The 20256-nt window shown below is 41.8% G+C and overlaps 1 protein-coding gene across 1 annotated transcript in view; it reads left to right on the top strand.

Moving 5' to 3' along the window:
- Nucleotides 1–317: 317 nt before the first annotated feature.
- The window catches only part of LOC134846702 (uncharacterized), a 62214-nt gene continuing 42275 nt past the window's right edge, over nucleotides 318–20256 (top strand). The window contains exons 1-2 of the mRNA XM_063864088.1: nucleotides 318–517; nucleotides 757–918. Of these exons, the coding sequence (XP_063720158.1) occupies nucleotides 401–517; nucleotides 757–918 (279 nt within the window). The 5' untranslated portion in view covers nucleotides 318–400. The remainder of the gene's footprint in view (nucleotides 518–756; nucleotides 919–20256) is intronic.

The following is a 20256-nucleotide window of genomic DNA, read 5'->3' as shown; positions in this document are numbered from 1 at the left end:
TCCTTTTTATAACGAGTTCGCAATTAACGTCACTGATGTTCTTTTATTGCTCGTCGGAGGGTTAGGCTGTGTCAATCCGGCGGAATGGCACACAAGGGAAACCACCAAGAGTTTGAAAAAGTCCAACACTATGAAACAACATGGATATTAGGATCGAACATCAATTTCCGTGATCTTTTTAGTCCAACAGTATGCAACAAAATGGATATTAGGATCGAACATCAATTACCGTTATTTTTACTGTTTTTACCAAAGTAAAACAACTGTAAGAATTAAATATAATAGGTAAATGGCAGTGAAGTCAATCGTTAAGTTTTAGTTAGTTATGGTGAGTTATCAATGATCTTGACTATGATAATGAGGCCAAACATTCTCTTACTGGTTCAAATTTGACTGCCTTATGGATCGAAGTCCCTGTCAATTAGAAGGAGCGCCCAACTTAGCATCGGAAACCGGTGGACTTCAAAGTCTTCTGCGCCTTGCTGAGAATTCCAGCGAAGCAAAAGATTTCGGGAAGGTGAGAAAATATTCTTTAGCGACACAACGTTTTGACATTTTGTGAGCACCGAAGTCTACTAATTTTTGGAGATAAACGATTAGCAAATGTGTTGTACCATTTGCTTAAAGATTTTTGATTGGAAAAAATGATAGGTAGACCTCCAGGTATTTCGCAGTGCGTAATTTTAGAAGGCCGAAAAAATGTCGGTCGGTGGTTTTCATGTGTCGCTCTGGTATTTAACAATTATTTTGTTTTAGGCTTTAGAAATTTATACGCATTGTATCGAGTTATGCGGTTCCAAAGAGGAGAAATATGTCTTGTATAGCTATCGTTCGCGAGTATACTTAGAGATAGGAAACTTCGATTCCTCACTGGAAGACGCAAACAATGCATTAGAAGGAAACTGCGGCCTGGTCCTAGTAAGTATTCTGAAACTTACAACCGTTTTTAAAGTATGATATAATTACACTTGCGATAGCAAGTGTCTTGCAATCGGAAACAAGACTTTTCCCGTATACAACTTTTTTAACAAGAAATTTTATTAAATGTAAATTACAAAAGGGGCCTTTCGTTTAGTTACGGTCAGTGCACAAGCTGGATAGGGCCATACCAGCGTTATATACATCAGCAAACTATCATTGTATCAATAAGTGTATCAATTTCTAACAATAAATTGAGCTTGCTTATTTATGAAACATATCAAGTTTCATGTTTAAGGCCTGGAGGTAACGCAGTTTCATTTAAAAAAAGAATAATTCTCGGAAATGTGAAAGTTTGATTGCATGACTTTTTTTATCTGAAGTGCTAGCGTTTTTCTTTATGCTAGTGTCATAGTAGTTGCACGTAGTGTTCATTGCAGCTTCATGCCAAACAAGACTCTTTTTGATAATAACAGGTATTAAGAGTTCATGGGAACTTTTGTTTTTTATGAGACGATTTTGATTTTTTTCAATTTATGCAAAAGTTTTACCTTTTCACGAAAAATGTCAATGGAAAGACCGCCTTCTTATTCTAGTGCTTGCATACTCAACTAGTCTATTTACACTTTACCCCACTGTCTACATTATTTGACTCCTGCTGTTGGTTTCTTTCGTTTTCTCAAAAACTGCCCTCAAAAATTTGATATTTGGGTTTTAATGGATTGAGCGGGCGTTGACAAGCTTATGATTCTCAAAAATGTCCAATTTGTGATTTTTGACCATTTCTTGTATCGTAAATTGCAGTGCTTAAGAAACATTCCAGTGGAAGTTAGGGGGAAGGGTGGAAGAGAAGGGTGGCGCAAGGCAGACTAGGGAGCGAAAGGCAAGAAACGACGAGCATATGGCATGTCGGGGGGGCAGGATACTCTTCACATTTAACACCACGGTCTACATAATTTTACCCATGTTTTTGGATTCTTTTCATTCTCTCAGAAACAACCTTCAAAATTCCGAAATTTTATCGTTTTTTCAGACATACCCTATCAAACCTGAAACTTTGAGCTGAATCGAAATAATAGGTTGCGTGAATTTTTTGTGCATGAGCGGCTGCGTTTTTTCGAAAGATTACGATTCTCGGAAATGTCAAAATTTTGGTTCGAATGACCGTTTTTTTCGAAACTGAATTTTTCTTTAACTATCCTGCCATTTTTTGTATAGTATGTTGCATTGCCTAAGAATTATTTCAGCGCAAGGCAGGACGGGGAGCAGCAATGCAGGGCAAGCAGCGGAAGGGTAGGGCTGCACAAGGCAGACTAGAGAGCGATAGGCAGGGTAAAACGAGGAGCTCAGGGCATGTCGAGGAGCGGCAGGGTAGTTTCTTTACACTTCACCCCACTGTCTTTTTTGCTTGACTCATGTTTTTAGATGCTTTCCGTTTTCTCAAAAACTACCCTCAAAAATCTGAGATTTTATCGTTTTTTGACGTACCCTCTCAAATCTGAAACTTTGGGCTGAATCAAAATTATATGTTGCCTGAGTTTTTTTTGTGCATGAGCGGCTGCGGCCGTTTTTTCAAAAAAAGTTATGATTCTCGGAAATGTCAAAATTTTGATTGAATGACCGTTTTTGTAACCTGAGTTTTCTCGGTAACTATAGCGCCATTTTTTGTTTTGTATTTTGCAGTGCCGAAGAAAGATTTCAGTGGAAGGTAGGGCGAAGAGCGGCAAGGCGATGAGTGAATAGGTAGGGTGGCCTAAGACAGGCGAGGGAGCAAAAGACAGGGCAGGACGAGCTTGGGGCATGTCGAGGAGGGGGCAGGATATTCTCCTTACATTTAAAACTACGGTCTATATTATTTGACCCATGTTTTTGGTTTTTTTCTCGAAAACTACCCACAAAAATCCGAGATTTAACCGTTTTTTTAGACGTACCCTCTCAAATTTGAAATTTTGGGCTGAATCGAAAACATAGGTTGCGTGAGTTTTTTGTGCATGAGCGGCTGCGGCCAATTTTTTTCAATAGTATTTGATTCTCGGAAATGTCAAAATTTTGATTGAAGGACCGTGTTTTGGAAACTGAATTTTTCTCGATAACTATGCTGCCATTTTTAATATTGTTTGATGCAGTGCTTGAGAAACATTTCAGTGGAAGGTAGGGCGAGGAGAGAAAAGATAGGGCTGCGCAAGGCAGGCTAGAGAGCAAAAGGTGGGGCAGGATGGGTACAAAGGGCGTGTCGAAGAGGGGCAGGGTACTCTCTTCACAATCAAAAGCACTGTCATATTATTTGACCTATGTTTTTTGGTTTTTCGTTTTCTACCTACGAAAATCTGAGATTTATACGGTTTTTGAGACGTACCCTGTCAAACCTGAAACTTTGGGCTGAATCGAAAACATAGGTTGCGTGAGTTTTTTGTGCATGAGCGGCTGCGGCTAACTTTTTTCAAAAGTATACGATTCTCAGAAATGTCAAAGTTTTGACTTAATGACCGTTATTTGGAAGCTGAATTTTCCTCTAACTATCCGGGCATTTTTTGTATTGTATTTTGCATTGGTTAAGAAACTTTTCAGCGGAAGGCAGGACGGGGAGCAGCAATGCAGGGCAAGCAGCGGAAGGGTAGGGTTCCGCAAGGCAGACTAGAGAGCGATTGGCAGGGTAAAACGAGGAGCGTAGGGCATGTCGAGGAGTGGCAGGGTAGTTTCTTTACACTTTACCCCACTGTCTTTTTTGCTGGACTCATGTTTTTAGATGCTATCCGTTTTCTCAAAAAATACCCTCGAAAATCTGAGATTTTAGCGTTTTTTGAGACGTGCCCTCTCAAACCTGAAACTTGGGCTGAATCAAAATTACAGCTTGCGTGATTTTTTTTGTGCATGAGCGGCTGCGTCCGTTTAAAAAAAATAATGATTCTGGGAAATGTGAAAGTTTTGATTGCATGACAGTTTTTTTTCTGAAAACTGATTTTTTGTCGATAACTTTTCTGCCACTGTTTGTATCGTATATTGCAGTGCTTAAGAAACTTTTCATCGGAAGCCAGGGCGAGGAGAGGAAGGGTTTGGTGGCGCAAGGCAGGCTAGGGAGCGAAAGGCAGGGCAGGATGGGCATAGGGCATATCGAGGAAGGGCAGGGTAGTTTTTTTACGCTTAACACCACTACAATATTTGACTCATGTTTCTGGATTGTTTTTTTTTCTCAAAAACGACCTTCCTTCGAGAATCTGAGTTTTGACCCAATTTGTGAGACCTACCCTTTCAAACCTGAAACTTCGGGCGATGATTCTCGGTAATGTCAAATTTTTGATAGAATGACTTTTTTTTTGGAAACTGACTTTTTTAACTATTCTGCCACTTTTTGTATCGTATATTGCAGTGCTTAAGTAACTTTAAGTAACTTTTCATCGGAAGCCAGGGCGAGGAGAGGAAGGGTTTGGTGGCGCAAGGCAAGCTAGGGAGCGAAAGGCAGGGCAGGACGAGGAGCATTGGGCATTTTGAGGAGGGGCAGGGCAGTTTCTTCAAACTTTACCTCACTGTCTTTTTTGCTGGACTCATGTTTTTAGATGCTTTCTGTTTTCTCAAAAACTACCCTCGAAAATCTGAGATTTGACAGTTTTTTGAGATCTACCCTCTCAAACCTGAAACTTTAGGCTGAATCAAAATTACAGCTTGCATAATTTTTTTTGTGCATGAGCCGCTGCGTCCATTTGAAAAAAAAAGAATAATTCTCGGAAATGTGAAAGTTTCATTGCATGACTTTTTTTTATCTGAAGTGCTAGTGTTTTTCTTTATGCTAGTGTCATTGCTACTCTTTTTGATAATAACAGGTATTAAGAGTTCATGGGATTGGGTCTTTTGTTTTTTTTGAGACGATTTTGATTTTTTTTCAATTTATGCAAAAGTTTTACCTTTTCACGAAAAATGCCAATGGAAAGACCGCCTTCTTATTCTAGTGCTTGCATACTCAACTAGTCTATTTACACTTTACCCCACTGTCTACATTATTTGACTCCTGCTGTTGGATTCTTTCGTTTTCTCAAAAACTACCCTCAAAAATTTGATATTTGGGTTTTAATGGGTTGAGCGGGCGTTGACAAGCTTATGATTTTCAAAAATGTCCAATTTGTAATTTTTGACCATTTCTTGTATCGTAAATTGCAGTGCTTAAGAAACATTCCAGTGGAAGTTAGGGGGAAGGGTGGAAGAGAAGGGTGGCGCAAGGCAGACTAGGGAGCGAAAGGCAAGAAACGACGAGCATATGGCATGTCGAGGGGCAGGGTACTCTTCACATTCAACACCACGGTCTTTAATTTTTTACCCATGTTTTTGGATTCTTTTCATTCTCTCAGAAACAACCTTCAAAATTCCGAAATCTTATCGTTGTCTCAGACATACCCTATCAAACCTGAAACTTTGAGCTGAATCGAAATAATAGGTTGCGTGATTTTTTTGTGCATGAGCGGCTGCATTTTTTTCAAAAGATTACTATTCTCGGAAATGTCAAAATTTTGGTTCGAATGACCGTTTTTTTGGAAACTGACTTTTTCACTAACTATCCTGCCATTTTTTGTATCGTATGTTGCATTGCCTAAGAATTATTTCAGCGCAAGGCAGGATGGGGAGCAGCAATGCAGGGCAAGCAGCGGAAGGGTAGGGCTGCGCAAGGCAGACTAGAGAGCGATAGGCAGGGTAAAACGAGGAGCTCAGGGCATGTCGAGGAGCGGCAGGGTAGTTTCTTTACACTTCACCCCACTGTCTTTTTTGCTTGACTCATGTTCTTAGATGCTTTCCGTTTTCTCAAAAACTACCCTCAAAAATCTGAGATTTTATCGTTTTTTGACGTACCCTCTCAAATCTAAAACTTTGGGTTGAATCAAAATTATATGTTGTCTGAGTTTTTTTTTGCATGAGCGGCTGCGGCCGTTTTTTCAAAAAAAGTTATGATTCTCGGAAATGTCAAAATTTTGATTGAATGACCGTTTTTGGAAACTGAGTTTTCTCGGTAACTATAGCGCCATTTTTTGTTTTGTATTTTGCAGTGCCGACGAAAGATTTCAGTGGAAGGTAGGGCGAAGAGCGGCAAGGCGATGAGTGAATGGGTAGGGTGGCCTAAGGCAGGCGAAGGAGCAAAAGACATGGCAGGACGAGCTTGGGGCATGTCGAGGAGGGGGCAGGATATTCTCCTTACATTTAAAACCACTGTCTATATTATTTGAACCATTTTTTTGGTTTTTTCTCGAAAAATACCCACAAAAATCCGAGATTTAACCGTTTTTTGAGACGTACCCTCTCAAATTTGAAATTTTGGGTTGAATCGAAAACATAGGTTGCGTGAGTTTTTTGTGCATGAGCGGCTGCGGCCAATTTTTTTCAATAGTATTTGATTCTCGGAAATGTCAAAATTTTGATTGAAAGACCGTTTTTTGGAAACTGAATTTTTCTCGATAACTATGCTGCCATTTTAAATATTGTTTAGTGCAGTGCTTGAGAAACATTTCAGTGCAAGGTAGGGCGAGGAGAGAAAAGATAGGGCTGCGCAAGGCAGGCTAGAGAGCAAAAGGTGGGGCAGAATGGGCACAAAGGGCATGTCGAAGAGGGGCAGGGTACTCTCTTAACATTCAAAAGCACTGTCATATTATTTGACCCATGTTTTTTGTTTTTTCGTTTTCGACCTACGAAAATCTGAGATTTATGCGGTTTTTGAGACGTGCCCTCTCAAACCTGAAACTTTAGGCTGAATCAAAATTATGGGTTGGTTGTATGAAACTATAAAAAATAATGATTTTCGGAAATGTGAAAGTTTTGATTGCTAGACAGTTTTTTTTTTTAAAAACTGATTTTTTGTCGATAACTTTTCTGCCACTGTTTTTATCGTATTTTGCAGTGCCGACGAAAGATTTCAGTGGAAGGTAGGGCGAAGAGCGGCAAGGCGATGAGTGAATGGGTAGGGTGGCCTAAGGCAGGCGAGGGAGCAAAAGACATGGCAGGACGAGCTTGGGGCATGTCGAGGAGGGGGCAGGATATTCTCCTTGCATTTAAAACCACTGTCTATATTATTTGAACCATTTTTTTGGTTTTTTCTCGAAAAATACCCACAAAAATCCGAGATTTAACCGTTTTTTGAGACGTACCCTCTCAAATTTGAAATTTTGGGCTGAATCGAAAACATAGGTTGCGTGAGTTTTTTGTGCATGAGCGGCTGCGGCCAATTTTTTTCAATAGTATTTGATTCTCGGAAATGTCAAAATTTTGATTGAAAGACCGTTTTTTGGAAACTGAATTTTTCTCGATAACTATGCTGCCATTTTAAATATTGTTTAATGCAGTGCTTGAGAAACATTTCAGTGGAAGGTAGGGCGAGGAGAGAAAAGATAGGGCCGCGCAAGGCAGGCTAGAGAGCAAAAGGTGGGGCAGAATGGGCACAAAGGGCATGTCGAAGAGGGGCAGGGTACTCTCTTAACATTCAAAAGCACTGTCATATTATTTGACCCATGTTTTTTGTTTTTTCGTTTTCGACCTACGAAAATCTGAGATTTATGCGGTTTTTGAGACGTGCCCTCTCAAACCTGAAACTTTAGGCTGAATCAAAATTATGGGTTGGTTGTATGAAACTATAAAAAATAATGATTTTCGGAAATGTGAAAGTTTTGATTGCTAGACAGTTTTTTTTTTTGAAAACTGATTTTTTGTCGATAACTTTTCTGCCACTGTTTTTATCGTATATTGCAGTGCTTAAGAAACTTTTCATCGTATATTGCAGTGCTTAAGAAACTTTTCATCGGAAGCCAGGGCGAGGAGAGGTAAGGTTGGGTGGCGCAAGGCAGGCTAGGGAGCGAAAGGTAGGGCAGGATGGGCATAGGGCATATCGATGAAGGGCAGGGTAGTTTTTTCACGCTTAAGACCACTGTGTACAATATTTGACTCATGTTTCTGGATTCTTTTCGTTTTCTCAAAAACGACCTTGCTTCGGAAAGCTGATTTTTGACCTAATTTGTGAGACCTACCCTTTCAAACCTGAAACTTCGGGCGATGATTCTCGGTAATAACAAATTTTTGATAGAATGACCATTTTTTTTGGAAACTGACTTTTTAAACTATTCTGCCACTTTTTGTATCGTATATTGCAGTGCTTAAGTAACTTTAAGTAATTTTTCATCGGAAGCCAGGCCGAGGAGAGGAAGGGTTTGGTGGCGCAAGGCAGGCTAGGGAGCGAAAGGCAGGGCAGGACGAGGAGCATTGGGCATTTTGAGGTTTCTTCACACTTAACCTCACTGTCTTTTTTGCTGGACTCATAAAAACGGAAGACACGGTAGAACGAGGATCGTAGGGCATGTCGAGGAGCGGCAGGGTAGTTTCTTCACACTTTACCCGACTGTCTTTTTTGCTGGACTCATGTTCTCAGATGCTTTCAGTTTTCTCAAAAACTACCCTCGAAAATCTGAGATTTTATCGTTTTTCGAGACGTGCCCTCTCAAACCTGAAACTCTAGGCTGAATCAAAATTACAGCTTGCTTGATTTTCTTGTGCTTGAGCGGCTGCGTCCATTTAAAAAAAATAATGATTCTGGGAAATGTGAAAGTTTTAATTGCATAACAGTTTTTTTTCTGAAAACTGATTTTTTGTCGATAACTTTTCTGCCACTGTTTGTATCGTATATTGCAGTGCTTAAGAAACTTTTCATCGGAAGCCAGGGCGAAGAGAGGAAGGGTAGGGCGGCGCAAGGCAGGCTAGGGAGCAAAGGGCAGGGCAGGACGACCATGGGGCATGTCAATGAGGGGCAGGGTAGTCGCTGCACACTTAAAACCACTGTGCACATTAGTTGACTCATATTATTGCATTCTTCTCGTTTTCTCAAAAACCACCTTCCTTCAAAAATCTGGGATTTGACCGTTTTTTGAGATCTACCCTCTCAAACCTGAAACTTTGAGCTGAATCAAAATTATGGGTTGGTTGTATGAATTTTTTTGTGACCGAGCGACTGCTGCCGTTTTTTTTTTCACAAAAGACTATGGTTCTCGGAAATGTCAAATTTAGGATTTTTTGACCATTATTTGTAGTGTGTATTGCAGTGCTCAAGAAACCTTTCTGCGCAAGGAGGGCGGGGAGTGGCAATGCGGGGCTAGGAGCGGAAGGGTAGGGCAGCGCACGGCACACTAGGGAGCGAAAGGCACGGTAGAACGAGGATCGTAGGGCATGTCGAGGAGCGGCAGGGTAGTTTCTTCACACTTTACCCGACTGTCTTTTTTGCTGGACTCATGTTCTCAGATGCTTTCAGTTTTCTCAAAAACTACCCTCGAAAATCTGAGATTTTATCGTTTTTCGAGACGTGCCCTCTCAAACCTGAAACTCTAGGCTGAATCAAAATTACAGCTTGCGTGATTTTTTTGTGCATGAGCGGCTGCGTCCATTTAAAAAAAATAATGATTCTAGGAAATGTGAAAGTTTTAATTGCATGACAGTTTTTTTTCTGAAAACTGATTTTTTGTCGATAACTTTTCTGCCACTGTTTGTATCGTATATTGCAGTGCTTATGAAACTTTTCATCGGTAGCCAGGGCGAGGAGAGGAAGGGTTTGGTGGCGCAAGGCAGGCTAGGGAGCGAAAGGCAGGGCAAGATGGGCATAGGGCATATCGAGGAAGGGCAGGGTAGTTTTTTCACGCTTAACACTACTGTACAATATTTGACTCATGTTTCTGGATTTTTTTCGTTTTATCAAAAACGACCTTCCTTCGAGAATCTTAGTTTTGACCCAATTTGTGAGACCTACCCTTTCAAACCTGAAACTTCGGGCGATGATTCTCGGTAATGTCAAATTTTTGATAGAATGACCATTATTTTTTTGGAAACTGACTTTTTTAACTATTCTGCCACTTTTTGTATCGTATATTGCAGTGCTTAAGTAACTTTAAGTAACTTTTCATCGGAAGCCAGGCCGAGGAGAGGAAGGGTTTGGTGGCGCAAGGCAGGCTAGGGAGCGAAAGGCAGGGCAGGACGAGGAGCATTGGGCATTTTGAGGTTTCTTCACACTTAACCTCACTGTCTTTTTTGCTGGACTCATATTTTTAGATGCTTTGTTTTCTCAAAAACTACCCTCGAAAATCTGAGATTTGACAGTTTTTTGAGATCTACCCTCTCAAACTTGAAACTTTGAGCTGAATCAAAATTAAAGGTTGGTTGTATGAATTTTTTGTGACCGAGCGACTGCTGCCATTTTTTTTTCACAAAGACTATGGTTCTCGGAAATGTCAATTTTGGGATTTTTTGACCATTATTTGTAGTGTGTATTGCAGTGCTCAAGAAACCTTTCTCCGCAAGGAGGGCGGGGAGTGGCAATGCGGGGCAAGGAGCGGAAGGGTAGGGCAGCGCACGGCACACTAGGGAGCGGAAGGCACGGTAGAACGAGGAGCGTAGGGCATGTCGAGGAGCGGCAGAGTAGTTTCTTCACACTTTACCCCACTGTCTTTTTTGTTGGACTCATGTTTTTAGATGCTTTCTGTTTTCTCAAAAACTACCCTCGAAAATGTGAGATTTTATTGTTTTTCGAGACGTGCCCTCTCAAACGTGAAACTTTAGGCTGAATCAAAATTACAGCTTGCGTGATTTTTTTTTGTGCATGAGCGGCTGCGTCCATTAAAAAAAGAATGATTCTCGGAAATGTGAAAGTTTTGAAAATGTGAAGTTTTTGATTGCATGACAGTTTTTTTACTGAAAACCGATTTTTTGTCGATAACTTTTCTGCCACTGTTTGTATCGTATATTGCAGTGCTTAAGAAACTTTTCATCGGAAGCCAGGGCGAGGAGAGGAAGGGTTTGGTGGCGCAAGGCAGGCTAGGGAGCGAAAGGCAGGGCAGGATGGGCATAGGACATATCGAGGAAGGGCAGGGTAGTTTTTTCACGCTTAACACCACTGTGTACAATATTTGACTCATGTTTCTGGATTGTTTTTTTTTCTCAAAAACGACCTTGCTTCGGAAAGCTGATTTTTGACCTAATTTGTGAGACCTACCCTTTCAAACCTGAAACTTCGGGCGATGATTCTCGGTAATAACAAATTTTTGATAGAATGACCATTTTTTTTGGAAACTGACTTTTTAAACTATTCTGCCACTTTTTGTATCGTATATTGCAGTGCTTAAGTAACTTTAAGTAACTTTTCATCGGAAGCCAGGCCGAGGAGAGGAAGGGTTTGGTGGCGCAAGGCAGGCTAGGGAGCGAAAGGCAGAGCAGGACGAGGAGCATTGGGCATTTTGAGGTTTCTTCACACTTAACCTCACTGTCTTTTTTGCTGGACTCATATTTTTAGATGCTTTCTGTTTTCTCAAAAACTACCCTCGAAAATCTGAGATTTGACAGTTTTTTGAGATCTACCCTCTCAAACTTGAAACTTTGAGCTGAATCAAAATTAAAGGTTGGTTGTATGAATTTTTTGTGACCGAGCGACTGCTGCCATTTTTTTTTCACAAAGACTATGGTTCTCGGAAATGTCAATTTTGGGATTTTTTGACCATTATTTGTAGTGTGTATTGCAGTGCTCAAGAAACCTTTCTGCGCAAGGAGGGCGGGGAGTGGCAATGCGGGGCAAGGAGCGGAAGGGTAGGGCAGCGCACGGCACACTAGGGAGCGGAAGACACGGTAGAACGAGGATCGTAGGGCATGTCGAGGAGCAGCTGGATAGTTTCTTCACACTTTACCCGACTGTCTTTTTTGCTGGACTCATGTTCTCAGATGCTTTCAGTTTTCTCAAAAACTACCCTCGAAAATCTGAGATTTTATCGTTTTTCGAGACGTGCCCTCTCAAACCTGAAACTCTAGGCTGAATCAAAATTACAGCTTGCGTGACTTTTTTGTGCATGAGCGGCTGCGTCCATTAAAAAAAAAAAATGATTCTGGGAAATGTGAAAGTTTTAATTGCATAACAGTTTTTTTTCTGAAAACTGATTTTTTGTCGATAACTTTTCTGCCACTGTTTGTATCGTATATTGCAGTGCTTAAGAAACTTTTCATCGGTAGCCAGGGCGAGGAGAGGAAGGGTTTGGTGGCGCAAGGCAGGCTAGGGAGCGAAAGGCAGGGCAAGATGGGCATAGGGCATATCGAGGAAGGGCAGGGTAGTTTTTTCACGCTTAACACCACTGTGTACAATATTTGACTCATGTTTCTGGATTTTTTTCGTTTTATCAAAAACGACCTTCCTTCGAGAATCTGAGTTTTGACCCAATTTGTGAGACCTACCCTTTCAAACCTGAAACTTCGGGCGATGATTCTTGGTAATGTCAAATTTTTGATAGAATGACCATTATTTTTTTGAAAACTGACTTTTTTAACTATTCTGCCACTTTTTGTATCGTATATTGCAGTGCTTAAGTAACTTTAAGTAACTTCTCATCGGAAGCCAGGCCGAGGAGAGGAAGGCTTTGGTGGCGCAAGGCAGGCTAGGGAGCGAAAGGCAGGGCAGGACGAGGAGCATTGGGCATTTTGAGGTTTCTTCACACTTAACCTCACTGTCTTTTTTGCTGGACTCATATTTTTAGATGCTTTCTGTTTTCTCAAAAACTACCCTCGAAAATCTGAGATTTGACAGTTTTTTGAGATCTACCCTCTCAAACTTGAAACTTTGAGCTGAATCAAAATTAAAGGTTGGTTGTATGAATTTTTTGTGACCGAGCGACTGCTGCCATTTTTTTTTTCACAAAGACTATGGTTCTCGGAAATGTCAATTTTGGGATTTTTTGACCATTATTTGTAGTGTGTATTGCAGTGCTCAAGAAACCTTTCTGCGCAAGGAGGGCGGGGAGTGGCAATGCGGGGCAAGGAGCGGAAGGGTAGGGCAGCGCACGGCACACTAGGGAGCGGAAGACACGGTAGAACGAGGATCGTAGGGCATGTCGAGGAGCGGCAGGGTAGTTTTTTCACACTTTACCCGACTGTCTTTTTTGCTGGACTCATGTTCTCAGATGCTTTCAGTTTTCTCAAAAACTACCCTAGAAAATCTGAGATTTTATCGTTTTTCGAGACGTGCCCTCTCAAACCTGAAACTCTAGGCTGAATCAAAATTACAGCTTGCGTGACTTTTTCGTGCATGAGCGGCTGCGTCCATTAAAAAAAGTAATGATTCTGGGAAATGTGAAAGTTTTAATTGCATAACAGTTTTTTTCTGAAAACTGATTTTTTGTCGATAACTTTTCTGCCACTGTTTGTATCGTGTATTGCAGTGCTTAAGAAACTTTTCATCGGTAGCCAGGGCGAGGAGAGGAAGGGTTTGGTGGCGCAAGGCAGGCTAGGGAGCGAAAGGCAGGGCAAGATGGGCATATGGCATATCGAGGAAGGGCAGGGTAGTTTTTTCACGCTTAACACCACTGTGTACAATATTTGACTCATGTTTCTGGATTTTTTTCGTTTTATCAAAAACGACCTTCCTTCGAGAATCTGAGTTTTGACCCAATTTGTGAGACCTACCCTTTCAAACCTGAAACTTCGGGCGATGATTCTTGGTAATGTCAAATTTTTGATAGAATGACCATTATTTTTTTGGAAACTGACTTTTTTAACTATTCTGCCTTTTTTTGTATCGTATATTGCAGTGCTTAAGTAACTTTAAGTAACTTTTCATCGGAAGCCAGGCCGAGGAGAGGAAGGGTTTGGTGGCGCAAGGCAGGCTAGGGAGCGAAAGGCAGGGCAGGACGAGGAGCATTGGGCATTTTGAGGTTTCTTCACACTTAACCTCACTGTCTTTTTTGCTGGACTCATATTTTTAGATGCTTTCTGTTTTCTCAAAAACTACCCTCGAAAATCTGAGATTTGACAGTTTTTTGAGATCTACCCTCTCAAACTTGAAACTTTGAGCTGAATCAAAATTAAAGGTTGGCTGTATGAATTTTTTGTGACCGAGCGACTGCTGCCATTTTTTTTTCACAAAGACTATGGTTCTCGGAAATGTCAATTTTGGGATTTTTTGACCATTATTTGTAGTGTGTATTGCAGTGCTCAAGAAACCCTTCTGCGCAAGGAGGGCGGGGAGTGGCAATGCGGGGCAATGAGTGGAAGGATAGGGCAGCGCACGGCACACTAGGGAGCGGAAGACACGGTAGAACGAGGAGCGTAGGGCATGTCGAGGAGCGGCAGAGTAGTTTCTTCACACTTTACCCCACTGTCTTTTTTGTTGGACTCATGTTTTTAGATGCTTTCAGTTTTCTCAAAAACTACCCTCGAAAATGTGAGATTTAATCGTTTTTCGAGACGTGCCCTCTCAAACGTGAAACTTAAGGCTGAATCAAAATTACAGCTTGCGTGATTTTTTTTTGTGCATGAGCGGCTGCATCCATTAAAAAAAGAATGATTCTCGGAAATGTGAAAGTTTTGAAAATGTGAAGTTTTTGATTGCATGACAGTTTTTTTTTCTGAAAACTGATTTTTTGTCGATAACTTTTCTGCCACTGTTTGTATCGTATATTGCAGTGCTTAAGAAACTTTTCATCGGAAGCCAGGGCGAGGAGAGGAAGGGTTTGGTAGCGCAAGACAGGCTAGGGAGCGAAAGGCAGGGCAAGATGGGCATAGGGCATATCGAGGAAGGGCAGGGTAGTTTTTTCACGCTTAACACCACTGTGTACAATATTTGACTCATGTTTCTGGATTTTTTTCGTTTTATCAAAAACTACCTTCCTTCGAGAATCTGAGTTTTGACCCAATTTGTGAGACCTACCCTTTCAAACCTGAAACTTCGGGCGATGATTCTTGATAATGTCAAATTTTTGATAGAATGACCATTATTTTTTTGGAAACTGACTTTTTTAACTATTCTGCCACTTTTTGTATCGTATATTGGAGTGCTTAAGTAACTTTAAGTAACTTTTCATCGGAAGCCAGGCCGAGGAGAGGAAGGGTTTGGTGGCGCAAGGCAGGCTAGGGAGCGAAAGGCAGAGCAGGACGAGGAGCATTGGGCATTTTGAGGTTTCTTCACACTTAACCTCACTGTCTTTTTTGCCGGACTCATATTTTTAGATGCTTTCTGTTTTCTCAAAAACTACCCTCGAAAATCTGAGATTTGACAGTTTTTTGAGATCTACCCTCTCAAACTTGAAACTTTGAGCTGAATCAAAATTAAAGGTTGGTTGTATGAATTTTTTGTGACCGAGCGACTGCTGCCATTTTTTTTCACAAAGACTATGGTTCTCGGAAATGTCAATTTTGGGATTTTTTGGCCATTATTTGTAGTGTGTATTGCAGTGCTCAAGAAACCTTTCTGCGCAAGGAGGGCGGGGAGTGGCAATGCGGGGCAAAGAGCGGAAGGGTAGGGCAGCGCACGGCATACTAGGCAGCGGAAGGCACGGTAGAACGAGGAGCGTAGGGCATGACGAGGAGCGGCAGAGTAGTTTCTTCACACTTTACCCCACTGTCTTTTTCGTTGGATTCATGTTTTTAGATGCTTTCTGTTTTCTCAAAAACTACCCTCGAAAATGTGAGATTTTATCGTTTTTCGAGACGTGCCATCTCAAACGTGAAACTTTAGGCTGAATCAAAATTACAGCTTGCGTGATTTTTTTTGTGCATGAGCGGCTGCGTCCATTAAAAAAAGAATGATTCTCGGAAATGTGAAAGTTTTGAAAATGTGAAGTTTTCGATTGCATGACAGTTTTTTTTTCTGAAAACTGATTTTTTGTCGATAACTTTTCTGCCACTGTTTGTATCGTATATTGCAGTGCTTAAGAAACTTTTCATCGGAAGCCAGGGCGAGGAGAGGAAGGGTTTGGTGGCGCAAGGCAGGCTAGGGAGCGAAAGGCAGGGCAGGATGGGCATAGGACATATCGAGGAAGGGCAGGGTAGTTTTTTCACGCTTAACACCACTGTGTACAATATTTGACTCATGTTTCTGGATTCTTTTCGTTTTCTCAAAAACGACCTTCCTTCGAAAATCTGAGTTTTGACCCAATTTGTGAGACCTACCCTTTCAAACCTGAAACTTCGGACGATGATTCTCGTTAATGTCAAACTTTTGATAGAATGACCATTTTTTTGGAAACTGACTTTTTCAACTATTCTGCCACTTTTTGTATCGTATATTGCAGTGCTTAAGTAACTTTAAGTAACTTTTCATCGGAAGCCAGGGCGAAGAGAGGAAGGGTAGGGCGGCGCAAGGCAGGCTAGGGAGCAAAGGGCAGGGCAGGATGACCATGGGGCATGTCGATGAGGGGCAGGGTAGTCTCTGCACACTTAAAACCACTGTGCACATTAGTTGACTCATATTATTGCATTCTTTTCGTTTTCTCAAAAACCACCTTCCTTCAAAAATCTGGGGTTTGACCGTTTTTTGAGATCTACCCTCTCAAACCTGAAACTTTGAGCTGAATCAAAATTATGGGTTGGTTGTATGAATTGTTTTGTGACCGAGCGACTGCTGCCATTTTTTTTTTCACAAAAGACTATGGTTCTCGGAAATGTCAAGTTTAGGATTTTTTGACCATTATTTGTAGTGTGTATTGCAGTGCTCAAGAAACCTTTCTGCGCAAGGAGGGCGGGGAGTGGCAGTGCGGGGCTAGGAGCGGAAGGGTAGGGCAGCGCACGGCACACTAGGCAGCGGAAGGCACGGTAGAACGAGGAGCGTAGGGCATGACGAGGAGCGGCAGAGTAGTTTCTTCACACTTTACCCGACTGTCTTTTTTGCTGGACTCATGTTCTCAGATGCTTTCAGTTTTCTCAAAAACTACCCTCGAAAATCTGAGATTTTATCGTTTTTCGAGACGTGCCCTCTCAAACGTGAAACTTTAGGCTGAATCAAAATTACAGCTTGCGTGATTTTTTTTGTGCATGAGCGGCTGCGTCCATTAAAAAAAGAATGATTCTCGGAAATGTGAAAGTTTTGAAAATGTGAAGTTTTCGATTGCATGACAGTTTTTTTTTCTGAAAACTGATTTTTTGTCGATAACTTTTCTGCCACTGTTTGTATCGTATATTGCAGTGCTTAAGAAACTTTTCATCGGAAGCCAGGGCGAGGAGAGGAAGGGTTTGGTGGCGCAAGGCAGGCTAGGGAGCGAAAGGCAGGGCAGGATGGGCATAGGGCATATCGAGGAAGGGCAGGGTAGTTTTTTCACGCTTAACAACACTGTGTACAATATTTGACTCATGTTTCTGGACTCTTTTCGTTTTCTCAAAAACGACCTTCCTTCGAAAATCTGAGTTTTGACCCAATTTATGAGGCCTACCCTTTCAAACCTGAAACTTCGGACGATGATTCTCGTTAATGTCAAATTTTTGATAGAATGACCATTTTTTTGGAAACTGACTCTTTCAACTATTCTGCCACTTTTTGTATCGTATATTGCAGTGCTTAAGTAACTTTAAGTAACTTTTCATCGGAAGCCAGGGCGAGGAGAGGAAGGGTAGGGCTGCGCACGGCACACTAGGGAGCGAAAGGCACGGTAGAACGAGGAGCGTAGGGCATGTCGAGAAGGGGCAGGGTAGTCTCTTCACATTAAGCACCACTGTCTTCATTAATTGACCGATGTCTTTGGATTCATTCCGTTTCCTCAAAAGCTACCCTCAGTATCGTATATTGCAGTGCTTGAGAAACCTTTCAGCTGGAGGCAGGGCGAGGATGAAGTGTATGGCAGTGCAAGGCACACTAGGGAACGAAAGGCAGGGTAGGACGAGGAGCATTGGGCATTTTGAGGAGGGGCAGGTTAGTGTCTTTACACTTTACCGTAGTCTTCACTACTTGACTTACGTTTTTCGACTTTTTTTTCTGAAAAACAACTTTCAAAAATCTGAGTTTTTGTCGTCTTTTGAGACGTACCCTCTCAAACCTGAAATTTTGAGCTGAATCAAAATTATAGCTTGCGTGATTTCTTTTGTGCATGAGCGGCTGCGGTAATTTTTTTCTCAAAAGCTTACGATTCTCGTAAATCTTAAAGTTTTAATTGAATGACAGTTATTTTTTGGAAACTGACTTTTTGCCGATAACTTTTCCGCCATTTTTGTATCATATAATTTTTCAGCGGAAGGCAGGGCAGGAAGAAAAGCAGGGCGGCACAAGGAAGGCCAGTGAGCAAAAGGCAGGGCAAGATGAGCGTAGGGCATATCGAGGAGGGGCAGCGTAGTCTCTTCACACTTAACACCACTGTGTACATTACTTGAACCATATTTTTGGATTCTTTTCGTTTTCTCAAAAACTACGCTCAAAAATCTGAGATTTGACTTTATCTTGTCAGACGTACCCTCTCAAACCTGAAACTTTGGGTTGAATCAAAACTTAAGGTTGCGTGAGTTTTGTTGTTTAAGAGCGGCTGCTGCCAATTTTCTTCGCAAAAGCTTACGATTCTCGAAATTCTGAAAGTTGGGATTGTTGGCAGTGCCTAAGAATTTTTTCAGCGCAAGGAGGGCTGGCAGCCGCAATGCAGGGCGTGGAGCGGAAGGGTAGGGCAGCATAATGCACACTAGAGAGCGAAAGTCATGGTAAAACGAGGAGCGTAGGTCATGTCGAGGAGGGGCAGGGTAGTCTCTTCACATTTCACACCACTGCCTGCATTAATTGACCCATGTCTTTGAATTCATTCCGTTTTCTCAAAAGCTACCCGCCCGCTGTATCGTATATTGCAGTGCTTGAGAAACTTTTCAGCTGGAGGTGGGGCGAGGAGAGGAAGGGTATGGCAGCGCAAAGCACAATCGGGAGGTAAAGGCAGGGCAGGACGAGGAGCATTGGGCATGTTGAGGAGGGGCAGGGTAGTCTCTTTACTTTTTGCCCCAGTCTTCACTACTTGACTTATGTTTTTGGACTCTTTTTATACTCTGAAAAACAACCTCCAAAAGTCTGAAACTGTATCGTTTTTTGAGACGTACCCTCTCAAACCTGAAACTTTGGGTTGAATCAAAACTTAAGGTTGCGTGAGTTTTGTTGTTTAAGAGCGGCTGCTGCCAATTTTCTTCGCAAAAGCTTACGATTCTCGAAATTCTGAAAGTTGGAATTGTTGGCAGTGCTTAAGAATTTTTTCAGCGCAAGGCAGGGTGGGGAATGACAATGCAGGGCGAGTAACGAAAGGGTAGGGCAGCGCAAGGCAGAGTAGGGAGCGAAAGGCATGTCAGGACGAGAGGCGTAGGGCATGTCGAGGAGCGGCAGGGTAGTCTCTTTACACTTTACCCCCACTGTCTGCATTACTTGACTGATGTTTTTATATTTTTTCCAGTTCCTCAAAAACTACCCTCGTTTTCTTGACGTACCCTCTCAAACCTGAAACTTTAAGCTGAATCAAAATAATAGCTTGCGTGATTTTTTTTTTGTGAATGAGCGGCTGCGTCCATTTAAAAAAAATTATGACGTACCCTCTCAAACCTGAAACTTTGAGCTGAATCAAAATTATAGCTTGCGTGATTTTTTTGTGCATGAGCGGCTGCGGCCAATTTTTTCTCAAATCTTATGCTTCTCGGAGACGTCAAAGTTTTAATTGGTTGAAAGTTTTTTTTTCTGAAAACGGACTATTTGTCGATAACTTTTGTCGGAGGGGCATGGTAGTCTCTGCACACTTAACACCACTGTGCACTTTATTTGACTCATGTTTTTAGATTCATTCCGTTTTCTCAAAAATCACCTTCCTTCGAAAATCTGGAATTCGACCGTTTTTTGAGATCTACCCGCTCAAACCTGAAAGTTCGGGCTGAATCAAAACTATAGGTTGGTTGTTTGAATTTTTTCGTGACCGAGCGGCTGCTGCCCTTTTTTTTAACAAAAGATAATGGTTCTCAGAAAGGTCAAATTTGGTATTTTTCGACCATTTTTTGTATTGTATGAGATTTGACTTTATCTTGTCAGACGTACCCTCTCAAATCTGAAACTTTGGGATGAATCAAAACTCTAGGTTGCGTGAGTTTTGTTGTATAAGAGCGGCTGCTGCCAATTTTCTTCGCAAAAGCTTACGATTCTCGAAATTCTGAAAGTTGGGATTGTTGGCAGTGCCTAAGAATTTTTTCAGCGCAAGGAGGGCTGGCAGCCGCAATGCAGGGCGTGGAGCGGAAGGGTAGGGCAGCATAATGCACACTAGAGAGCGAAAGTCATGGTAAAACGAGGAGCGTAGGTCATGTCGAGGAGGGGCAGGGTAGTCTCTTCACATTTCACACCACTGCCTGCATTAATTGACCCATGTCTTTGAATTCATTCCGTTTTCTCAAAAGCTACCCGCCCGCTGTATCGTATATTGCAGTGCTTGAGAAACTTTTCAGCTGGAGGTGGGGCGAGGAGAGGAAGGGTATGGCAGCGCAAAGCACAATCGGGAGGTAAAGGCAGGGCAGGACGAGGAGCATTGGGCATGTTGAGGAGGGGCAGGGTAGTCTCTTTACTTTTTGCCCCAGTCTTCACTACTTGACTTA

The sequence above is a fragment of the Symsagittifera roscoffensis genome, chromosome 1 (genome assembly GCF_963678635.1).
Source record: "Symsagittifera roscoffensis chromosome 1, txSymRosc1.1, whole genome shotgun sequence".
Classification (NCBI taxonomy): Eukaryota; Metazoa; Xenacoelomorpha; order Acoela; family Convolutidae; genus Symsagittifera; species Symsagittifera roscoffensis.
The sequence above is the reverse complement of the archived record's forward strand: the minus strand, read 5'-3'. Positions and strand labels throughout refer to the sequence as shown.